This window comes from Phalacrocorax aristotelis, chromosome 19 (assembly GCF_949628215.1).
Source record: "Phalacrocorax aristotelis chromosome 19, bGulAri2.1, whole genome shotgun sequence".
Taxonomy (NCBI): domain Eukaryota; kingdom Metazoa; phylum Chordata; class Aves; order Suliformes; family Phalacrocoracidae; genus Phalacrocorax; species Phalacrocorax aristotelis.
Window position 1 is genome coordinate 6,159,683 of NC_134294.1, and position 19,474 is coordinate 6,179,156.

The following is a 19,474-nucleotide window of genomic DNA, read 5'->3' on the forward strand; positions in this document are numbered from 1 at the left end:
CAAAGAAATGAAGGTTCATCTTTAATACTGGGAGGTTCCATAATTAGTCAGAAAAGAAGATAAAAGGCTCCCAACCTCTGGGTCTCTATATAAAGATTGGAGAGGGAGAGACAAGTACATGTTTAGACTAATGGAAGAATACCTTACCAGCACTTCAATCATTGCAGGATATTTCATGTGTCCATGTCTCAGGATTAATGGGATTGAATAAAATTGGTTCATTTCTTAGCGAGCCAGGCAAGAAGGGAAGTGGTAAAAGAGCCAAAAGCTCTCGCAGGAGGTATGAATGAACAATTAAGTGTTAAAAATAGATAGGTAAATAAATCCTTACAGTCCCATATCAAAGAGTAACAAGAACAGCACTATAACACACTGTGCTAAAGCAGAGGAGAGGGATCAGCCTCCCTCGTGGAAGATACCAGTAGCTGGAGGGGTGGTACTGCTTTACGGTACAACTTTTTCATAAAATGCGTCGGGTCTAGGAAAGTTGAGCTGTGCTACTTTTCTGTGCGTGTCTTTTAATTTCCCTGACGCTTATGCATAATGCATTAACCTTGTCTTTGAGCTACTTTCAAACACTTTGCACAAAAAATTTGCCTGAGTCGCTAATGACAGTCTCTTCTAGAGGAAGACAGACTATGTTACGTTTTCGCCTGGTCTGGTGCTGCCATGGCAAAACGAGATAGCGACCAAAGAGCCAGGCACTGCTCTCTGCTGGAGAGTCCTCCCCATTGCAACTGGCCCACCACCCTGCAACGAGCAAGCGTGGGCTCAGCTCCGCAGAACCAGTAACAGGCAGCTTGAAATTCACGGTGGAAAGAGCTGGGCTCAGTTGGTTCCAAGACATTGCGGAAGCAGCGGTCTCCATCACAGACTTTGTGCCCTGGCTTGTTTGAACCGGTTGTTCAGTATGGGGTTTTTTTGTTTCTTTTGGTTTTAATTTAAGGAGGAAGTTCAAGGCAGGAGTCCAGGGATTAGCACTAATAATGCCGCAGTTTATAGCAGCACTAAGGCTTTCACTGTTAGAACCTTTTGGTGCCAAGTCCTACATGAAGCAGAAATTTAAAGCCAGTCCCGCCTCAAAGAGTGTGCAATCTACTTTCTTTATTCCAAAGCAAACTGAACCAGGTGTGTGACCCTGCTGGGAAATTCAATATCTGTGGGCACACAGTTTGCTGTGGACTGCACCTGTGTTCAGAGGTGGAGTGCAAGGAAGACCTAAAACAAGTGCTTGTAAAATGAGAGATAACCTTTGTTCCACTTAAAAGAGTTTTGTCATTGAGATGGAAGATTTTACTCATGTGATCACAGGATGTACTATAACAAATAACGATAAAAGAACAGTCCAAAGAGTAGATAGCTCCAGTCTTGTCATCTGCCTGCTTCCTGCTCCCTCCTTCCCTGCTACCACCTCCTTCCAGCAGGAACAGAATTAGGACAGAGTGGACTTTTTCTTCTATTCACAGGCTTTACTGTTCCCAAAAGTTTTGTGCACAGCCAAGCTGAAGAGAAACCAGAGGCATAGTTTCTCAGCCCCTGGAAGTATTAAGCCTATGTATGTATTTGTAGGTTTGGAGCCAGTGATTTGGGTATCAGTAGCCCAAATGCTGGTTATGTACGTAGTCACGAGCTGTTCCGGGAGCGAGTGCCAAACCCACAATTCCTATGAGATACCAGCCAAGAAATCAGACCGCAAACAGAACTTTCTTATAAGACCAAGATAATGGCGGATTAATCCAGCAATAGTTTTGGGGCTGATGACATCATTATATCAGATACCGCTTCTGAAACCATTTGGTTTGACCTTTTGAAGTCCTTTACCAGCAACCATATTCAAAATACAATTTCCCATTACTGGCTATTCTTTCATTCATATCCAAATGTGATTCAAGTTCCAACCCGATCACGTCCTTCATCTCATTTACATATTATAACATCATAGATCTGTTTTGAGGACATTTGAACAACACAAAGATTGATCAGGTAGAAATTGCTCGCATACCATATTTTTTCCCGACAGCACCACAGCGTATGACAGTCTAGTTGTATCAGGCGAGACCCTGAACAAGTTTTGCTACTTTAGTTAAAAAAAATACATAATAAAGCATGGTGTTAGACCTCTTGGCCTGTATCTCTGTCAGGGTGAGATGGTACTTGAGTTGCTTCAGCTGCTTTGAAGCATCTTTATGCTTTAGAACATGTCTGGGGACTGCACCAGAGCATTGTCTGTGCTCTATGAAGAACATGAGAGACCTGAAATATGGACAGAACATGGGGGTAGTGGGGAAAAGTCACGCAGGCTCATTTTGCCTTGCAAAAGAAAAGCTTTTGCTATGTATTGTACAGAGAAACCTCTTGACAGAGGAAGATCTGGAAGTGATGTTTTCAGTTTAGTTTATCATTCCTAGAAGGCCAAGAAGCTTAAGTTCTTCGCAACTGCTAAAGCTAGACACAAGCCCTGACATTCTCCTCCACAAATAATCCAGGCAGATCCCATTAACTTTGTACTGAAAAAAATTATTATCCTCTACAAATTAACCAGTTTTTGAGTCCTGGGATCTGAGAATAAGTAACAGAACCATGGCAAGCCTGACGTGGTTAGTTACCAGTTTGAAGCAGGGTGTTTCCCATTCCCACCCCTTGGGTCATTGCCACCACAGTTTACACGTGGCACTCCTCCCTGTCAGGGGCAGCTCAGAGCTGTCACACTCTGGGCTTCTCAAAATTCCTATAGGCTTTAACAGTTGAAAGAGCATCTGCTTCAGTGTATAGTGTATGACTTTTTAGGAGGCTCTCCTTGCCCTTCTCCCTGTGTACCTCCACCGGTCTCTAGACCTCGCAGTCCGTCACACTCTCCCACGGCCACCCCCAGTTTTCCAGCTGGACTGATTTGTGCTCAGCTTAGGGTAGAGCTGAGACCCACCTAGACAAAATGAGAAAGTCCTGTGAAGCAGAGGCCTGCCAAGTATGAGAATGCCATTTAGCTTTGACAGACTACGGCTGATTTGAATGTTCCCTTGTACTACATATTTTATTATATTTCCTCTGTTTTCCACTTAATATACCATGGCACCTGCTACCAGGTTACATTAGCAATAATTTCTGAATTGGTTTAAGACAATGCCCCTAGCGATGGCTATAAAACCAACTGAAGCGGTCCCTTTACCTTACAGTATTTTCTTCTGTAACAGCTGTCTTTCTAAATGTGGATTTTATGGAGAAGATCCCAGATCATCTGAAGTTTCTCAATTTCCAATTTTGCAGCTACTTCTACCAACTCTGAAGTGGAGCTTGACAAAGCCAAGTCTAATAAGAATAGAACACAGGGTGAGGAATGCCCTCAAGAAAACCAGCCAGAAGAAGAGATACCAAAAGTACCAACGGGACTGGGGCCATATTTTTATATCAGTGGATCTAATGGAGCTGGGCTGTAAGTAGGTCCTCTCAGGAGACTCATATGAACGGCAGTATGACCATATATGAAGTCCTGCAATGTTATCCATTATCCATTGGCCTCAAATAATTTTCCTTTGATTTGCTCTCTTTTTGGAGTGGTGCGCCTGGGGAACCATTTAAAGATAAGTCACATAGAAAGTATCCACCAGAAGGCCACCTGTGGTAACGTAGCTAAGTGCTATATCTTTGCAAAGAAACGAAATACTTCTATTTGATTAACAAAAGCTTCTCTCTTCAGAAATCGCTTAGCTATACCGTATAGCAAATCCATGCATCTATGATCTGCAGCATCACCGCTAAAGCTAGGAACCACTGTTGTTGATCGACATTCTGTTGCGCTAAATGTAAAACAAGTGGAAAATAAGAACAGATTTCCGCCCAAGAACAATTCTCAGATCAGAAGTTCTATTCATTCCTCTCTGAGTGCTTTTGCAGCGTATTGGCGTTCCTCTCTAGACGTCGTCCCCAGCAAGTGCCACAGAACCTCTGCTGCAAACAGCACGTTCCTCGCTGTGTTGCCATAGTTTTAGCTACAAACGGCTTTTCCTATTGCCACTTCTCATCTCTCCCTGAACTCCTCAGCGGAGAGGCTCCTTATTAAGACCGGACCCTGAACATTTCTATTCCAAGGGTACCAGTTGCATCCTGACTGGAAAAGCCCTGCTGAAGCGGTAGATGTTCTCATTAGAGCTGCTGAATCACAGTGCCCTTGGCATACTCAGCTACTCCCCCACCCTCCCAGGTTCAAACCAGCAGGTCCACTAGCAGCATTGTAATTAACGCTTCCCACCTTATCCCCCACCCAGGGGCTTCTGGGCACGTTAGGTCAGGCTCCCAGAGAAAATTATGAGGTGTTCAAGGGATATGAGCTAAGAATTTGTTAATAGAAAGGAGGCTACTTTGCTATTTTGTTTTCCATTTGCAGTGTGAACATCTATTGCCAGAGCAGAGGCTGGCAGCGTATCTATGACAACAGAAGAGAGGATTATGCACTGAAATGGTGTGAAATCAAGTGCAGAGAGACCTATTACCATTTCAAAGAAGGTAGAGGTGCCTGTGGGCCTTGAGTGGGAGAGGGCAGTGGGAAAAACTTGAGAATGCTGGACTTGTGACTCCCAGGGCGGAGGAGGTCACCTGGGGGTAGGAGGAACAAGTAACCTGAACTTCTTGGCGGAGCTCAGAGGGAACATCAGAGCTGGATTGCCATGGTGATTAAAGAAAGGGTTTTAGACAAGGAAACAGCTTTGGGAGAAAAGATACCATTGAAATGAACTAAGTATAGTGAAATGAGTGGGTACAGAGATTTAAACACAAACCATCGCAATCACTTTTGAAACGCTGTCCTCCCTTTTTGGATGTGAGTACAGACACAGTACCACAGGCCAGGAGCAGCATGCAGCCTACTCCGGCACCTCTTGAGCACTAGTCTGAGCCTGGCCTACAGAGGGTGCCTCACATTTAGAGACGCTCCCCACAGTGGACGTGGGGAGGTGAGAAAAGGAAGGAAGGGTGCACTTGAAGACAGAAGTAAAGTGAGCTCAGGAGGCTCACCCCGCACATCCCAGGCCCAGTTACCTCTATGTAGGGAGAGCAGAGTCACTAAAAGCCAAACTACTCCACTGTATTAGCAAGCGACGTTTTGAATTGGGCTTTGCCCTTCGTCTCATCAGTGCACCCTGACTTCGCAGGGGCCGGGCAGCTTTCTCACCAGAAAAGCATAAAATCAAGGACTCCCACAGCGATGCCTCCAGCTGGCACTCTCAGAGCGGTACTTTGCATAACAAACACAAAACTCCCTAAGCACAGCCTCTGGGGCAATTCTTTTACTTCTCGGAGCTGGTCAAGACCGGTGCCCTGGCAAGCCAGAGCATCACGGGCCAGAGCTGCGGGCTTTCCTGTGCAGAGCCAGTGCGTTATCACTTCCCAACCGGCCCACGTACAGCAGCCTCCTTCCCCTCCTGCCAGCTCTGGTGGCAAGGTGGTGGCTGTTTGTCAGGCCGCACCATTACAGCAGTTGGCCCAAACGCGGCGGGGCGGGTAGGCTATGTTTCAATGCAGTTCTGCAGCTGGAATGGCGTGACGGCGGCGGCGGCGCCTTTGGAGTGGGCAAGGGATGCACTGTTTCATGAAGCCCCATGAGGTCAGTGGGTTCCGCCACAACGTCGGACAGAAATACATTTACAGCAAGTGATTTCATTGCTCTGTGGGTTGTTGTTACTGCCTTAAACCAAGTTGGTGAACGTCAACAGTGACAAAACCAGCTTCACCCTGCAGATTCTGCTGCATGGGACAACGAGGGCAAGCTTTTTGTGTTGTTTTTTTTTCATACAGGTGAACAGCTTCTCTAGCAGATTCCCAACAATAGAGTCCTCACCAGTAAGATAGGGCTTTTATGCTGCCTGAGAGAACAAGAGCGGGTGATGAAAAAGATCAGTAGGAGCTCTAATCCCAAGTAAGAATCCTCACCTCTTTGAACCTTGACCAGAAACATGCCAACAGAAAGTGAGAGCACATAAACAAAGAACCAGTTTCTTCTAGATGCATAACAGTATGGGAAACAATGTATATGAGGTTTTATTTCTTTGATTTTCTAGAAAAATCTCCTTTTTAAAATTTTCTCTAGAAGTACATACATCAGAGACAGAATTTCTTCTTTTCCTGCGTCTGGAGTTGCAGGAGTGCCAGGTGCCCAAGTGGCAACAGTGATAGTAATTCCCCTGTTTTGGGTACATCATCCTACTGGAAAGGGCACAACTTCTCGTGCCACAGACACTGTAAACATAAGAGAACGTTATTGCTATTTCTGCTCCTATATTTTTGACCTACCAAAAATTCAAATGGCAATCCTCTACCACGGTTACCTGCAGCCATCTCAGCTAGTCTTCAAAAAACTGAGCATATGAAGAATGTCTTAAGGCTAACATAGCTTCTGGAAAGCTTATGGAATGCGGTAGCTCAGCAAAAACATACAACAAACACACAACTGTCTACAAGCAGGACTAAAAGCACCATTTCTTAAGTGTCTACTTGCGTCCGTCCTTTCTGAAAGTACCAGAGGAATAAACGCATTGGACAGGGTTTTCAACTTGTATTTGATTCTCCCGTAGGTTACTGAAGATGGAAGAATTCTTCCCAGAATCTTTTCGCCTGGACTTAAAAGATGAGAGAAATGCCTTTTTCAAGCTTTGCAAAGGTGAATTGCCTTAATCGTGATGGCAACCAATTTAAATAGCGCTGTGACCTCTAAAATGTTCCTAAAAGTATACGCAGTAATAATAATTGATATCTCTATGCATGTGTATTTATATAATACAAACATGTTCAAGTGAGCGGTTTTCAGGGCCCACGAATGGGCACAGCGGTGTTTCAGCCCACACGCGTTACTGTAACAGACTCCTTCTCTCTGCAGAAGAACAGATTTGGATCTGCAAACCAAGCTGCTCTAACCAAGGTCGAGGAATTTTCCTGCTTAAAGATCCAGCTGCTGTCACCACCCTTCAAGCCAAGCTCCGCAGCGCTGAGGAACACCTACTCAACCAGAGGGTGCCATACAAGGCTCCCCAGGCAAGAATAGTGCAAAGGTAGAGACTGAAGCCCCGGGACTCCTGTGTGGGTAGCGTGCTTGATTAAGCACACCGGCCTCAGAGAGTTGAATTGTTCCATAGGTATTTAATGTGGTTACACCACATCTCACCGACCTGTGAGATTTCGTTTTGTGGGAGAGAGGCTGTTTCTCTGCGTAGTCCTGTCTTGCATCCGCACTTCAGCCATTTCAAGGCAAATCTTTGTTATCAGAAAGGTTTGAGTTTACCTATGTCTGGAAATTTAAGAATGTCTTCAAAAGGTCAGAAGCTACGGTTTGGTACCTGAATGCTATACATAAAGTCTTCTGCAAAATAATTTAAATTAGATATTAGCCCAGCTCCTTATGCAAAGCTAGCATTTTACAAATCGTACAGCTACAATATCAGTTCCGTGCAATCTGATAAAGCCTCCCAAATACCTTCTTAACTCTGCCTCAGAGCTGCAAAAGTCTACACCCCAATCAACAGGCAGTGGCTAGCAGTCACTAAAATTTTGGATTAGGGCTGTTTTATTTTTTATTCCTTGCATGAATAAAAGACCAGGAAGGATCTTTGTAGAATAGATACCCTCTCAGCCACTGCTAGGATGTTTTGTAGAGTAGCAGAACAGCAGGAAAAGGAAGGGAACAAATAAGGCAGCAGAAGTCATAAGACCAGTTTCAGGTACTGAACATTACATACTTACACAACTCAGTTGATTTCCCTTTGCCTCAGTGTCCCTCCCTCAGCTGAGGAATGCGTTATAATTAAATCACTTCAGTGCTCTGAGAGGAGTTCTCTTTGAGCACTTTCAAAGAGAAATGCAAAAAAGATGTTTTCGTTATTTATCCTAGGAGCTGCCGTTCCCAGATGCCTTTGATGCTGCCTCGGGTGTGCATAGCTAGGCATAGGGGCCACTCTAAACTTCAAGGTGCCCACACGTGCGTGACATCGCCTGGCATTCTCATGACATGCCAGCAACAACACCATGACACACTCGTGACAGCGCTCTAGTATTGGCATGGCAAAAGTGATGGTAAGAATTCCTTACGCCGAGCCTGTGCCACTTCCCTGACATTCTGCTGTCAAGGCTTGGCACCTTTATCTTGCGAGAGCGCGCAGTGCACAGGAGCCTTTCCAAGAACGGCCCTAGCCAAAGCAAGCAACGTTCTCTGCTTACATTCATCCAAACATTTCTTTTCATAATAAAGGAGTGGCTGGCCTCATTGAAAAGGGCAAGAGAGATTTGTAAAATGGTCAACTGGAATGATGATCTTAGAGGCTTTCTGCAATAGGCTGGTCTATGTTTATGCAGCAGCCAGTATGTGGTGCAAAACAAGGACTGCCTGACAAAACTAGACCAAGGGCCTTAGACCGATATGTGGTCTCTGATATGGGCAAGCAGCAGTGCCAGGGGAAGAAGTGGTTGGACCCTATCTTAGGTCTCATCTTGATTTCTATTAGTGAGGAATGGCTTAGGCTCTGAAGAAAGAGGCTCTGTAGCCCTTTGAAAACTGTTGTTAGCGTTGATTTAACAGCATATCCTTGTTATTCATGTAGACATCCAGCAACCTTTGACGATAACGGGAAACAATTCCCAGTTACACCGCTCTGGCAATAAAAGCAGTGGTGCTGTATGAAGGGCTCTTTGTGTTCAGACATAAACTTGTATATTCTCCAGTAAATATTAGTAAATCTTTAATAACCTCCTGCTCCCGAGAGCCGGCACAGCTTCTAGTCCTCTTGAAAGGAGCTGTCTTGGCATCTGTAACCTCTTCTACGAGTGCCCTCTTCTGCCACTCACCTCAAAACAAATGTTGACACAGGAACAAACCAGTTAGTGCTGCGGTGTGAAATGACCCGGCGGCGGGGTTTTGTGTGAGCTTCCAATCGCCATGTGTTATAGCTACCCGTGGGTGACACCTATTGAAATTCTGCTCTGACAGGTATATTCACCAGCCTCTGCTCCTGGAAGGGAAGAAGTTTGATGTCCGGTCGTACCTCCTCATTGCCTGCACGGCACCGTACGTGTTATTTTTCGCCCAGGGTTACGTCCGCTTGACCTGTGTCAGTTATGATGCCGCGTCTGATGATCTGACTGTTCATCTGACCAACCAGGTAAACTAAGGGCACTTAGTTCAGAAGAAGGGGAGGGTGTGGTTGATGTAGATGGGAAGCAGAAGCAAAAAAAGGCCTTTAAAAGGCTAAAAATAAATGCCTCATGCAGGCAGAATGAATGCAGCCAGGAAACGGAGGTGGGCTTATGGTCAGGCACGGCAACAAGGCTGAACAGAAGCAGTACCGATAAGGTTCCATTCTCTGCCATGGACTGGTTCTCTGCTGAACCTGACAATTTCTTTCCCTGGACCTCTTTTTCCTGGCATTATTCTCTCATGTGTCTGTGGACCATAGGCTTCTCAGGGCAAGAAGCCTTTGATTGCGGCTACCTAGCACAAAGGAGCCTTAATCCTGGCTAAGGTTTTTGCTGATCCTCTTGTGTTTAAACAAAATAATCATAATGAGGTAAGATGCAAACATGGCCTTCAAGAGCCGTCACTCTTATATCTCTACCTTTGCTTGTCTTGCTTCTCAAATGAGAGCTGTAACAGAACAAGCTGTTTAGCCTGGAGGAGAGGGGGCTGAGGGGAGACCTCCTCGCTCTCTGCAGCTGCCTGAGAGGGGCTGGAGTGAGGGGGGGGCTGGTCTCTGCTCCCAAGTCACCAGTGACAGGACGAGAGGGAACGGCCCCAGGCTGCATCAGGGGAGGTTTAGGTTGGATATTAGGGGAAATGCCTTCCCTGCCAGAGCGGTCAGGCATGGGCACAGGTTGCCCAGGGAGGTGGGGGAGTCACCATCCCTGGGAGGGTTCAAAAACTGTGTAGAGACGGCTCTTCAAGGCATGGTTTAGGAGGCCTGGGGGTGTTGGGTTGATGGTTGGACTTGATGATCCTAGAGTTCTTTTCCAACCTTCACGATTCTATGATTCTAAGCCTGTTTCTGGCTTGTGTCCCCATCTATCTATTGTCATACAGAATAGAAGCCTGCCTTGCTCAGATCTACCTGCATTTTTTGCTTCAAATGAGGCCCTTCAGTAGTTAGAACTGGTCCTGATATAAGAGAATTAAAAGAATCAGAAGGAAGAAAGCAGTTTGCTTTTAAAGCCCTTCTCTCCTCAGTGTCATGCTGTGTTCCGAGAACTAGCAAAATACACATTAGAGGGGTATCAGACAAGCCCACTTCAGTTGGAGTTTTACGGTTCCTGTAAAAGCGTAGTTCAGGACAGCAGATCATAGCTGCTCCCTGCAATATACGCTATTATCAGTACGCCACTTGTTTTCCTGGAATAGTTTGTTTGCTCAGCTAGAGAGCTATCCGCATGGGAATTCACATGCTCGGGTAGGATCCCATGGCACAAGTGATATTAAACAGAGGACAGGTGTTTATTAGCAGAACACAAATTATCTGGGTTCCTGCTGGGAGGAGGGAAACAAAATTTACAGGAGTGGCTGGTAACAGACCAGGCTTCTTCAAATTACAGTTCATTCTGCTCTCATTCCCTTCCTACCCTTTCATCCCACCTGGAATCAGCCATTTTCCCACCATATTTCCAAAAGACAAGAGGCAGCAGAGACAGCATCACTAACCAGAAGCTTTACAACCTCACAGTAACCGTCCCACAGACAGAGCTGCAGCCAAGCCCAGCTGTTTCACCGGGAAATGGGGCTGGCCTTTGATCGAACACTGTAAATACCCCATCATTGATAAACCCCAGCTGACACTGGGATTAATGAGACAGTGGAAGAGATGAGCCCTCACCTTGGTTTCCTCTGGGGACACATCCGTACATCTCTCTCACACACACTCTCCTAGAGGTGAGTCCGAGGCAGATTGGACTAAATCCAGGGCCAGTGTCTAAGAATATCATGACTATGACTTGAAAGCACCTCTCTCTCCCTGTCTGCCAGTTGGTCGAGACATATCGTACATACACACAGAGAAAACACCGCTTTGACAGAGGCCTCGGGTAATCGTCTCTGCGATGTCCGCGTGGCTCCGGCACATTCTGCCTGTGGCAGTCTTGTACAACGGGAGGCAGCACATCTGCTCAGGTTTAGCTCTGCTAGTGAGGGGCTCTATTCCCTCCTCTATAACTTGATCCTGGGGTTCTTCCCAACTCCAGATGCCTGGAACAACTGAGGGTAGTTGGATGCCTGCCGTGCAAGCCGGTTCCCAGTTACTCCTCGCTGCCAGAAATCTAATCCTCCCCTTGCTTTGTTTCCCCACCTCTCAGCACATGCAGAAGAAGAACTCCCAGTACAGCCAGTTGAAAGATGAGACAGTTTGGCGGATGGAGCACTTCAACAACTACGTTAATGAGAAGTTCCGAAAAACCAATGGCCTCCCCAAAGACTGGGTTTTCACGGTGTTTACTGTAAGTGCAGGCAAGTGTACGGTGTGCTCGTCTGCCTCATTAGGGTGACAAATAGGGAGAAAACCCTTCAGTTCACTGGAGCCCCTGAGGAAACACGTACACAGAATGAGAAGGTATTGATGGTCTCCTGGTAACCATTTATCTGCAAATGCTAACCGCAGAAGTAAAGACACAAAGAGTTTAATTTTAATAAAATGGGTAAACTGCAGAGAAGAAGAGTGTGAATGTAAATGCTAGCTATAAAAATGTAATTATAGTCTTTACATTCCTGGCCCAATGCTGTGGTCCTACATTAAAAAATAAAATACATGTTAGAGACCTCTCCAACCTGACAGGTCTTACCCTGAAAAGGGACTACGCTTTCAGCGGTCTCTTTCCTGTCCGAGTTGGGCTCACCCTTCACTTTCCATTTGATTTTGCCACATGAAAAACCTGTCAAGGCCTTAGATCTTCTCTCACCTTGGAGGAGAGATAAGAACACTCAGCTGGCTTTATTTCTTACCATCCTCCTGTCTCACCGAAGAAACAAAGTGAAGAAATTACCTAAGTCCCTGAGGCTTCATTTCATCAGCCTGAGTCTGATGACGCATCAGTTCTCTACGTGACTTGCTGGGGTGAAAATGAGAAGGGCAGAGGACACAGCTTTCTCAGGTTAATCTTGGAAATGCTGTAATTTAAGGCCAAACACAAAGAAAATTAAAAAGCTAAAAACTCTGTGAAAATGTGGTTTTGTTTGGAAAAACAGCTCAGAAGCAAATCTAGCTGAATTTGCCAAATTTCTCAGGGGATCAGAAACTTTTCAACCGACTTTATGGTATCTCTCTTCATGCAGAAATTCCCCACTCTGCATTTCAACTCCAAATTGAATTAAGCTTAGCATCACCTATGGCAAAGTTGCTGTAACTCACCCGGCTTCTTTAAAACACTATGTCCAGCACAGCTGTGAGGGGGTCGTGAGTCGTGCCTGTCGGAAACAGCTGGGTTCAGCTCACATCTAGGTACCCCCACAGGAGTCAATGAAAGAACATCACTGAAATTTCTGCAGACAGCTCATTCTGAGGAAGGGCCAAGGGCCAAGGTTCCGTCAGACGCCAGTGCAGTGGTCTGGAGAACCAAGTTCAAGAGGGGGTTTCAATCAACCCAAAGCAGACAGACACGTGGCCTGCAAAATGCAACATCCTTCCAAGGCTAGAGAGGAGCTCTGCTGGAGGCAGGGGAAGAAAAAATGTCCCTAAACCAAGAGGGCACCTATGATTTACAGCGACTCCTATGCCCTTGGCATTCGCAATGACCAGTTACCATCGTTCCCTGTCTTCTCTTTCAGAAAAGGATGCAGCAGATCATGTTGCAGTGCTTCCTGGCAGCCAAGCACAAACTGGATCGCAAACTGGGCTACTTTGATCTCATCGGCTGTGACTTTTTAATTGATGAAAACTTTAAGGTACGATTGCAATATGGTCAAATGCTAAGTATGATATTTGACAGATATCTAATGTCATCAGGATAGCATGGCTGACACAGGCTCTGGGGCTAGGAACTAACTAGAGCGTTCAGACCGTCAGCTAGGAAGTGCAGGATCTGATTTTTTCTCCAGTTCCATCATCCAGCATCAAGACATGGTACCTGCATGGCCTGCACAGAGAAACCCTGGCATTAACAGCTCAGGATACGAAGAAAAGTACTTACTGCAGCTGAAACTGTTCCGTGCAGAATTTTCATGGGGATGCAGAGTTCGTAGTGAAAAGTATGGGAATTTTAATGCCCCCTCAGTTTTTCCTTTCTCCAGAAACCGAACGTGCCAGATGATCAGCCAGCATAAATCAGTGTGTAATGCCTCTAACATCACATGAAGTATGCTCATTTACACTAGCTGAGTATCCATCAAAGGCACCCAAGAACGCCCTCACCATACTGAAGAACCACTCATCGATTCACATGTCAGCATCAGCATCTCCATGTTCACTGTAGGCTCCCCATTCAGCAATAGGTCAGCCCACTCAGTCTATAAAATCTGCTAGAATTACAATTCAGACTTGTAAAGGGTGAATGAAACACACACAAGGAAAGGCAGAAGAAAGGGAAAGGGAAATGTTAAATACATGATTGAGGTGCTTTCAGTGCAGCACAGTCCTTCAAAACCACCTGGCCTACACATAACAGAAAGCCATCTGGCAGATTCTGATGCTGCTAAAGCAGAAAGGAGCTCAAACATACTCCAGCAACGGGCAGTGGGAACAGCAAACCTTATGAAAGAATGGAATCAACGGATGCAGCAGCGGTTAAGGCACCCGAACAATAGGCTCCTTTGTACAGGAAGTCAATGGCAAAGACACAGAAACTGGTGCTTCTCAAATTTCAGTGGGAATTGTCTTTTGCAACGTTGGCGTGCAAAGCCCTGGCTGTGTAAACTTCAGTAGAACAGAACATCCAGCATCGCCCTATTGTGGCAAGTCCTACTTGGCTAGTTAAAAACTTCAGCGTTTAAAGACCATTACATCCCCGTGTATTTTACATATGGAGAGATAAACAGAATCTGATTCTTGACAAGTATTAGCTCTAAGAATGATGTGGATTTCTGGACACTCAGTGGTGACAGAACCTAGAACTCTCTTCTGAGAGAGTCATGTGGAAATTTAAACATTTATTTAGCGTAGGTTTGTCCATGTTTTCTTGCCCCTGCTGGGGAGCAACAAATCCTTTTTATTGGCACACTGCTGCATGGAGAGACACCCGTACCCTCCCTGTAGAGGCAGTGCACAACAGCTGCCCACAGGCCTGACGCTACAACCCACAGTTAACACCGGGCGGTGCAGCAAACTCCCTGTTCTCCGTGGGCTGACATTACCGTTCCTGGTCTGACGTCCTGCCCTCTCCACCTGGAACACACAACAGCCTATTCTCCCTGTCATCCTATTTCACGACACACGTAGAATCTGCTTTATGCTGATTTAACACGATATTACACGCTCAGTCCTTTAGCTCATCATGCCTTTCCCTCTTCCTTATTTACATCTGAGATACAAATGCCCCCAGGGTCACTCCTAATAATTCTTGAAGGCCCCGCAGCATCCTGACTCAGTCTTTGGAAGGTGTTTTTCCTGCCTCGGAGATCTTAGAAGCACAGACTCCGAAAGCAGGGCCTGCTGAGGAACCTCAGCTTTCTGTAGAACTTTGCATATTCATACGTAAGCTGAGAAAAGAATGAAGTACTTTAAGAAGAGAGGGAGCAAAAGGGATGGATGTGGTTTTGCTGCTGTTGGCTATTTTCCTACTGCTTTCTGGAGATTCCTTATGCTGCATCATAAATGCTTAAGTCACTACAGAGCTTAGGACGGTGTTATTTAAATGCTCAAGGAACCTGTTTTCAGAAAGCATTGCATCAGCCGTGCAAAAGGGCTTCTCTCCAGAGGTATGCTGGGAAGACAGATGTGAACATTTTTTTATCAGCCATAAAGGGAATCCGCTATCTATCGGTAGAGAACAGACTGAGCATAGATAAGCCATTTGCCAGTTTGTGATAGATGTACATAAAGGCAGATAACACTCAAATCCCTAGTTAAGGCAGGGACGGTCCCTTTGATTTCAGTAACATAGCTTTTCATTCACCCCGGGACTATGAGGTACCACATGGATACTGTAGACTTGGTTGTGCCCACTCCAGGTCACGACGACAAAATAAATTTTATAAAAGCTTGTAAATCTGTGGAAAAACAGGACCCCACTGCCTTAGCCCATGGTCTCCACTGTCACTGAGTGGGTCCCTTTCTGGGAAGGGCAACAAGCCCTTCCAGTGCTTGGTATGTGACTCTGCATGTGGCTTCAGCTACGTCCACACAGGCCACAAATCATTTTATTCTTATTTCTGGCTGGTATTTCAGTGCTGCCTAAAGCTCCGGCCAGAGGTCAGGCTCCCTGGACACCTGCTGCTGCACAAATACGATACAAGACAGCCCTGCTGTGGATAGCTTTGGGCTTTGGAGCATGTTACCGGCATCCTCTCTAAGAACAAGTTCTGATGTAGAGAGATGTATATGTTCCCATTCAGCCTTGGCTGTCACGTCACCTGGAGCCTCTGGGAGCATGGACTGGTGCCCTCTCCCTCCCTGAGACCCCAGCAGGGTGTTTAGCTTCCACCCGGCAAGCTCTGGCAAAGGCAGTTAAATAAACTAAATGGTTTTTGATCAGAATCAGAACAAAACTTTGGCTCAATCATGCATTTCCTGCACACCAAAAAGTCTTACTTCTGCCCATGTCGGCAGGGAAAGGACCCCTGAGACAGGTCTTATGCTGTCTGTTAGCCCCTACGTGAGCGCGTGACAGAGCCTAGTCTCATCATCCAACTCCCCTTTGAAAGACATGGAACTGCTGCTGTAAGGATGGTTCTACAGCAATGACACTACAACACTAACCAGACTAGATGAAAATAAAAAGTATTCAGCAGGTGCCAACACTGCATCTAACACTATACAGAGAACAAGAAATGAGACCTCAGATCCTGGTGTAATGCAGGATCTGGCTGCAGTCGGCCGGTTGTTCAAGAACCTACGGACAAATCCTACTATTTAAAGTTTTTCAGCCTACCTGTGATGTCTTGACAGAGCAAGCTTAGGATGTGACAGAGCATGGAGTTGTTCTGGCAGGCTGCAGGGAGCAGTACCCTCTTCATCCCCCAGAAACCTCCAGAGCAGCTCTTCTGACCAAAGCCTCAGGGCACTCATTATCATTCTCACCACCTGAAAAGCCTAAAGAAAAAGGACAGTCCATGGTTAGGAAGTCGAGGACAGACATTCTGGGTTTGGGTTTCCTTTCTTTGTCATACGTTTGCTAGGAGATTTTGAGCGAGGCACGTGCCAGATGCAGGGAGGAGCGCAGGAATTTCAGTCTACATGAAATTCCCATGCAAGTTACAGATAGTCACACAAATACCGTGAGTCTTGGCCTCGTTCTCTCTGCTCTTCCTGAAGTAGAGCAAAGGGCATTTATTAACTTGCCCTGGTTGTTGAGAGGTTAAAAGCATTTAAAAACTGACAGTACAGTAATGGGGAATGTAGAAGATTAACAGCACGGCAGATGTCACAGAGAGCTTTCTTACTCCTGTTTGTCACTTTTATTTGTTTCGAAGAAGAAATCAAAATGTAACCAAGACAATTATGAAGGTTCACTGAGTTTGTCTGCCAGCACAAAATCTTATGAACTTTTAATACGGAAAAACCCCACTTACTCAGAAGAATGAGTCTGCCAAGAAAAATGTATGTAACTTAGGTGCCCTCTGTTGGCATCTGCAAAGCAGCTTTTTTTTAGCAGCTGCTCCAGTTCTCTGGAAAAAAGAAAAAAAGAAAAAGACATTTCACTGCCCTCACTTACCAGTCTTTCCATTTGTTTAATCAAGTTTTTCAAAGGAGTGAAAATTATTGTTGTATTTTATTCGCAGCAAAATAAAGTGCCAAAGTGAAGGCTATCATGTCATCAGAATCTACCAAACACTTAGACCTCATTCCACAGGTACTTGCAAGCAAACTTAGTGCTGCTTCAGGGAAAAAAAAAGAAAGATTTTTTTTTTATTATTTTTAAAAATCAATTAAAAGGGAGTAAAATTCTTCTGGGCCTGTTAAATGATTAAATATCCTTCCTTACGAAATGCTGAATAGTTCCTACATGTGTTATATACAAGCGGCAGCACCATATGGTGGAGGCAGGAAGTGAGCAGATGAGTTTCACTATAGGGAGAAGGAATAGTAAACAGAATTACACACAAGTCAATTGTTCGGTTTCGCACAGATTTGTAACTGGACTATCACGTTCTGAAGCTCGTAGCTTCAGACCTTGGCGTTTCAAAGGGAAACAGAGTCGAGGCTAGTATAGATATGTAAAATCAATATCTTACGTGGCTTCTACCTGAAACTAAAGCTTACCCAGGAAATCAAGGCCAAGGGTTCACTGAAATCTCAGGGCTGTATTTGCTTAGTTTTGATCCCACATCCACCTCAAATCCAAATGATTCCTAGCTTCCTTACAGCTTTATTTCTTGGTACTCAAAAAACTCAGCTAGAAATTGTTACAGAAACTGGTATGTTAAGAAACACAGCACCTTTACACGCCTATAGAGCAAGCGTTAATCCAAGGAGCATCAGCTGGAGACACAAAATAACACGTAGTGTTGTTCTCAAGCACGTAGCTGTATGCAAAGAGGGGTTTTGCTTAATTCATCCAGTCGGTATGAAAACTCTGCCCTGCCTGCGTTCTGTGTCATGGGATTTTGTTGGGATTTATTAGTGCTCTTACTTCTCAAGGAGTTCGCTAAGGGCATTGCTCTGACTTTAAGGAGAGGCAGCCTCGTTTCCTGACTGGCATTTGTCTTTTCTAGGTCTGGCTTCTGGAGATGAATGCAAACCCAGCATTGCATACCAACTGCAAAGTCTTGAGAGACATCATCCCAACTGTGGTCTACGAGAGTCTTGGTAAGTGAACAAGCCACAGGGTGACCAGCAGCAGAAAATCGTATCGCTCCATTGCTTCTCGGAGGAAAGACTCCTGTTTGTATCAGTTGTAGGTCCAAAACAGTCTTTGAATAAAGATGTCTCACTGCTGTGTATACAAGCAATTTAGAAGGCACTGAAAATTCTAGCCCATGCAGACCTAAAAAAGCTACGGTCTTTTTAGCCATGCACCCATTAGAAAGAAAAAAGTGCTTAGGGTTTTTTTTGTTATAATTATTTTTAAGAATGTTTTCTTATATATTCATGTAGAAAAGGCTAAATCTTAATACATGACCCTATAAACTGCACCTGTACATTTTTTCTCATGCCTTTTGTTGTGAATGTGCAGGAATTTAAGCCAGTTTTTACAGTGTGCCTTACACGGCCGTGGCAGCGCTTAGATGCCAGTGTGCCCACTGTACTTCGCAAATAGAGCTGGCAGCTCCGCCATGAACTATACACAGACTGAAAATCCCTTCTGTAGCCCGATATACATTAACTAGACCTAATCCTGCCTGGAGGACTAAAATCTCTTCCACCTCTGATTTGCTGTGATATCGCTGTGTGCGTAAGGAGAAGCAGTAAAGGGAGAGTCTACGTCCGCAAGAGGGATATCAGCAGTAGCCAACTTATCTTCCTTCCACAGATAGAGCATATGTGCATATGGGTGTTTATTTTGGGGTGTATTCCTATCCTGTATGGCACTGTAAGAAGTTTTACAATATTATTCTTACCAATTTCCTGAAATGTTTCCAGTGGAGCTCCAGCGAATGCAAGAAAATTGTGTTGGTTTGTTTTTTTTTTAATATTGTCTTAATAGTAATAGCCCACAGAGGCCACAGATGACCAGCTGGAAACCACTTCCCCTAATCCGTCCAACACACAGAGCTGCTTTGTGCATACACATGACAGCTGGGGTTTATTTTAGCACCGGGTTGTTTGGACCACCTCATAATTGCATCTTCTTTTCCAGATTTGGTTCTCGAGGTTTTCAACAAGCGCCTCAAAGGCCAGAGTGTTTTGCCTTTAGAGACACTCTGCCATTTTGTGCATCTCTATCACGAGGATGCTGCAGGCCTTGGCCAGAAACAACCCTCGAAGCTCAGCCCCGGGCAGCCTACAGGCCAATTTCTGCACCCACAAACAGGCGGTACCAGCCACTTCAGTCAGAGCCCTGCCAAAGTGCTGGAGAACTCTTCCAAGGAGCTCAGCTGCTCTAGAAAAAAGGCTGCCCAGAAAGACTTGTCAACAAACTGTCCTAACTATACCTCACGTGCAGCCCTTCGACCCTCATGGAAACACCCTCTGAGCTATCACAGAGCAAGAGGGCTTTTCACAAGTTCAGAAGACATGAAAAGGAAATAAAAGCTAAACCTGTGCGTGTCCAGCTCATTGTCGTCTCATATAATCAACTTCAGTTGGAAAACCAGTAACTAATTCTATAAGTTCTCAGTTGTCTTCTGCGAAAGCGATACTCTAACCAGCCGGCCAGAAATTACAGGGAAGCTACAGAAAATGAGACAAGTGTTAACCACATTATAACTCCT

The 19,474-nt window shown here is 45.2% G+C and overlaps 1 protein-coding gene and 1 long non-coding RNA gene across 3 annotated transcripts in view; one reads left to right on the forward strand and one right to left on the reverse strand.

Moving 5' to 3' along the window:
- Positions 1-384, reverse strand: part of LOC142066393 (uncharacterized) — a 26,687-nt gene extending 26,303 nt beyond the window's left edge. Inside the window, exon 1 of the long non-coding RNA XR_012663699.1 lies at positions 148-384. This is a non-coding gene — a long non-coding RNA (uncharacterized LOC142066393). The remainder of the gene's footprint in view (positions 1-147) is intronic.
- TTLL10 (tubulin tyrosine ligase like 10) overlaps positions 1-19,313 on the forward strand; it is a 20,758-nt gene extending 1,445 nt beyond the window's left edge. The window contains exons 2-11 of one of the 2 annotated variants that reach the window (XM_075113752.1): positions 3,265-3,430; positions 4,382-4,500; positions 5,788-5,908; positions 6,564-6,649; positions 6,866-7,037; positions 8,966-9,137; positions 11,311-11,451; positions 12,776-12,892; positions 17,816-17,909; positions 18,901-19,313. In XM_075113752.1, the coding sequence (XP_074969853.1) occupies positions 5,877-5,908; positions 6,564-6,649; positions 6,866-7,037; positions 8,966-9,137; positions 11,311-11,451; positions 12,776-12,892; positions 17,816-17,909; positions 18,901-19,292 (1,206 nt within the window). In that variant the 5' untranslated portion in view covers positions 3,265-3,430; positions 4,382-4,500; positions 5,788-5,876 and the 3' untranslated portion in view covers positions 19,293-19,313. The remainder of the gene's footprint in view (positions 1-3,264; positions 3,431-4,381; positions 4,501-5,787; positions 5,909-6,563; positions 6,650-6,865; positions 7,038-8,965; positions 9,138-11,310; positions 11,452-12,775; positions 12,893-17,815; positions 17,910-18,900) is intronic. The other variant, XM_075113753.1, reaches the window with a different exon arrangement.
- The last annotated feature ends 161 nt before the right edge of the window (positions 19,314-19,474 follow it).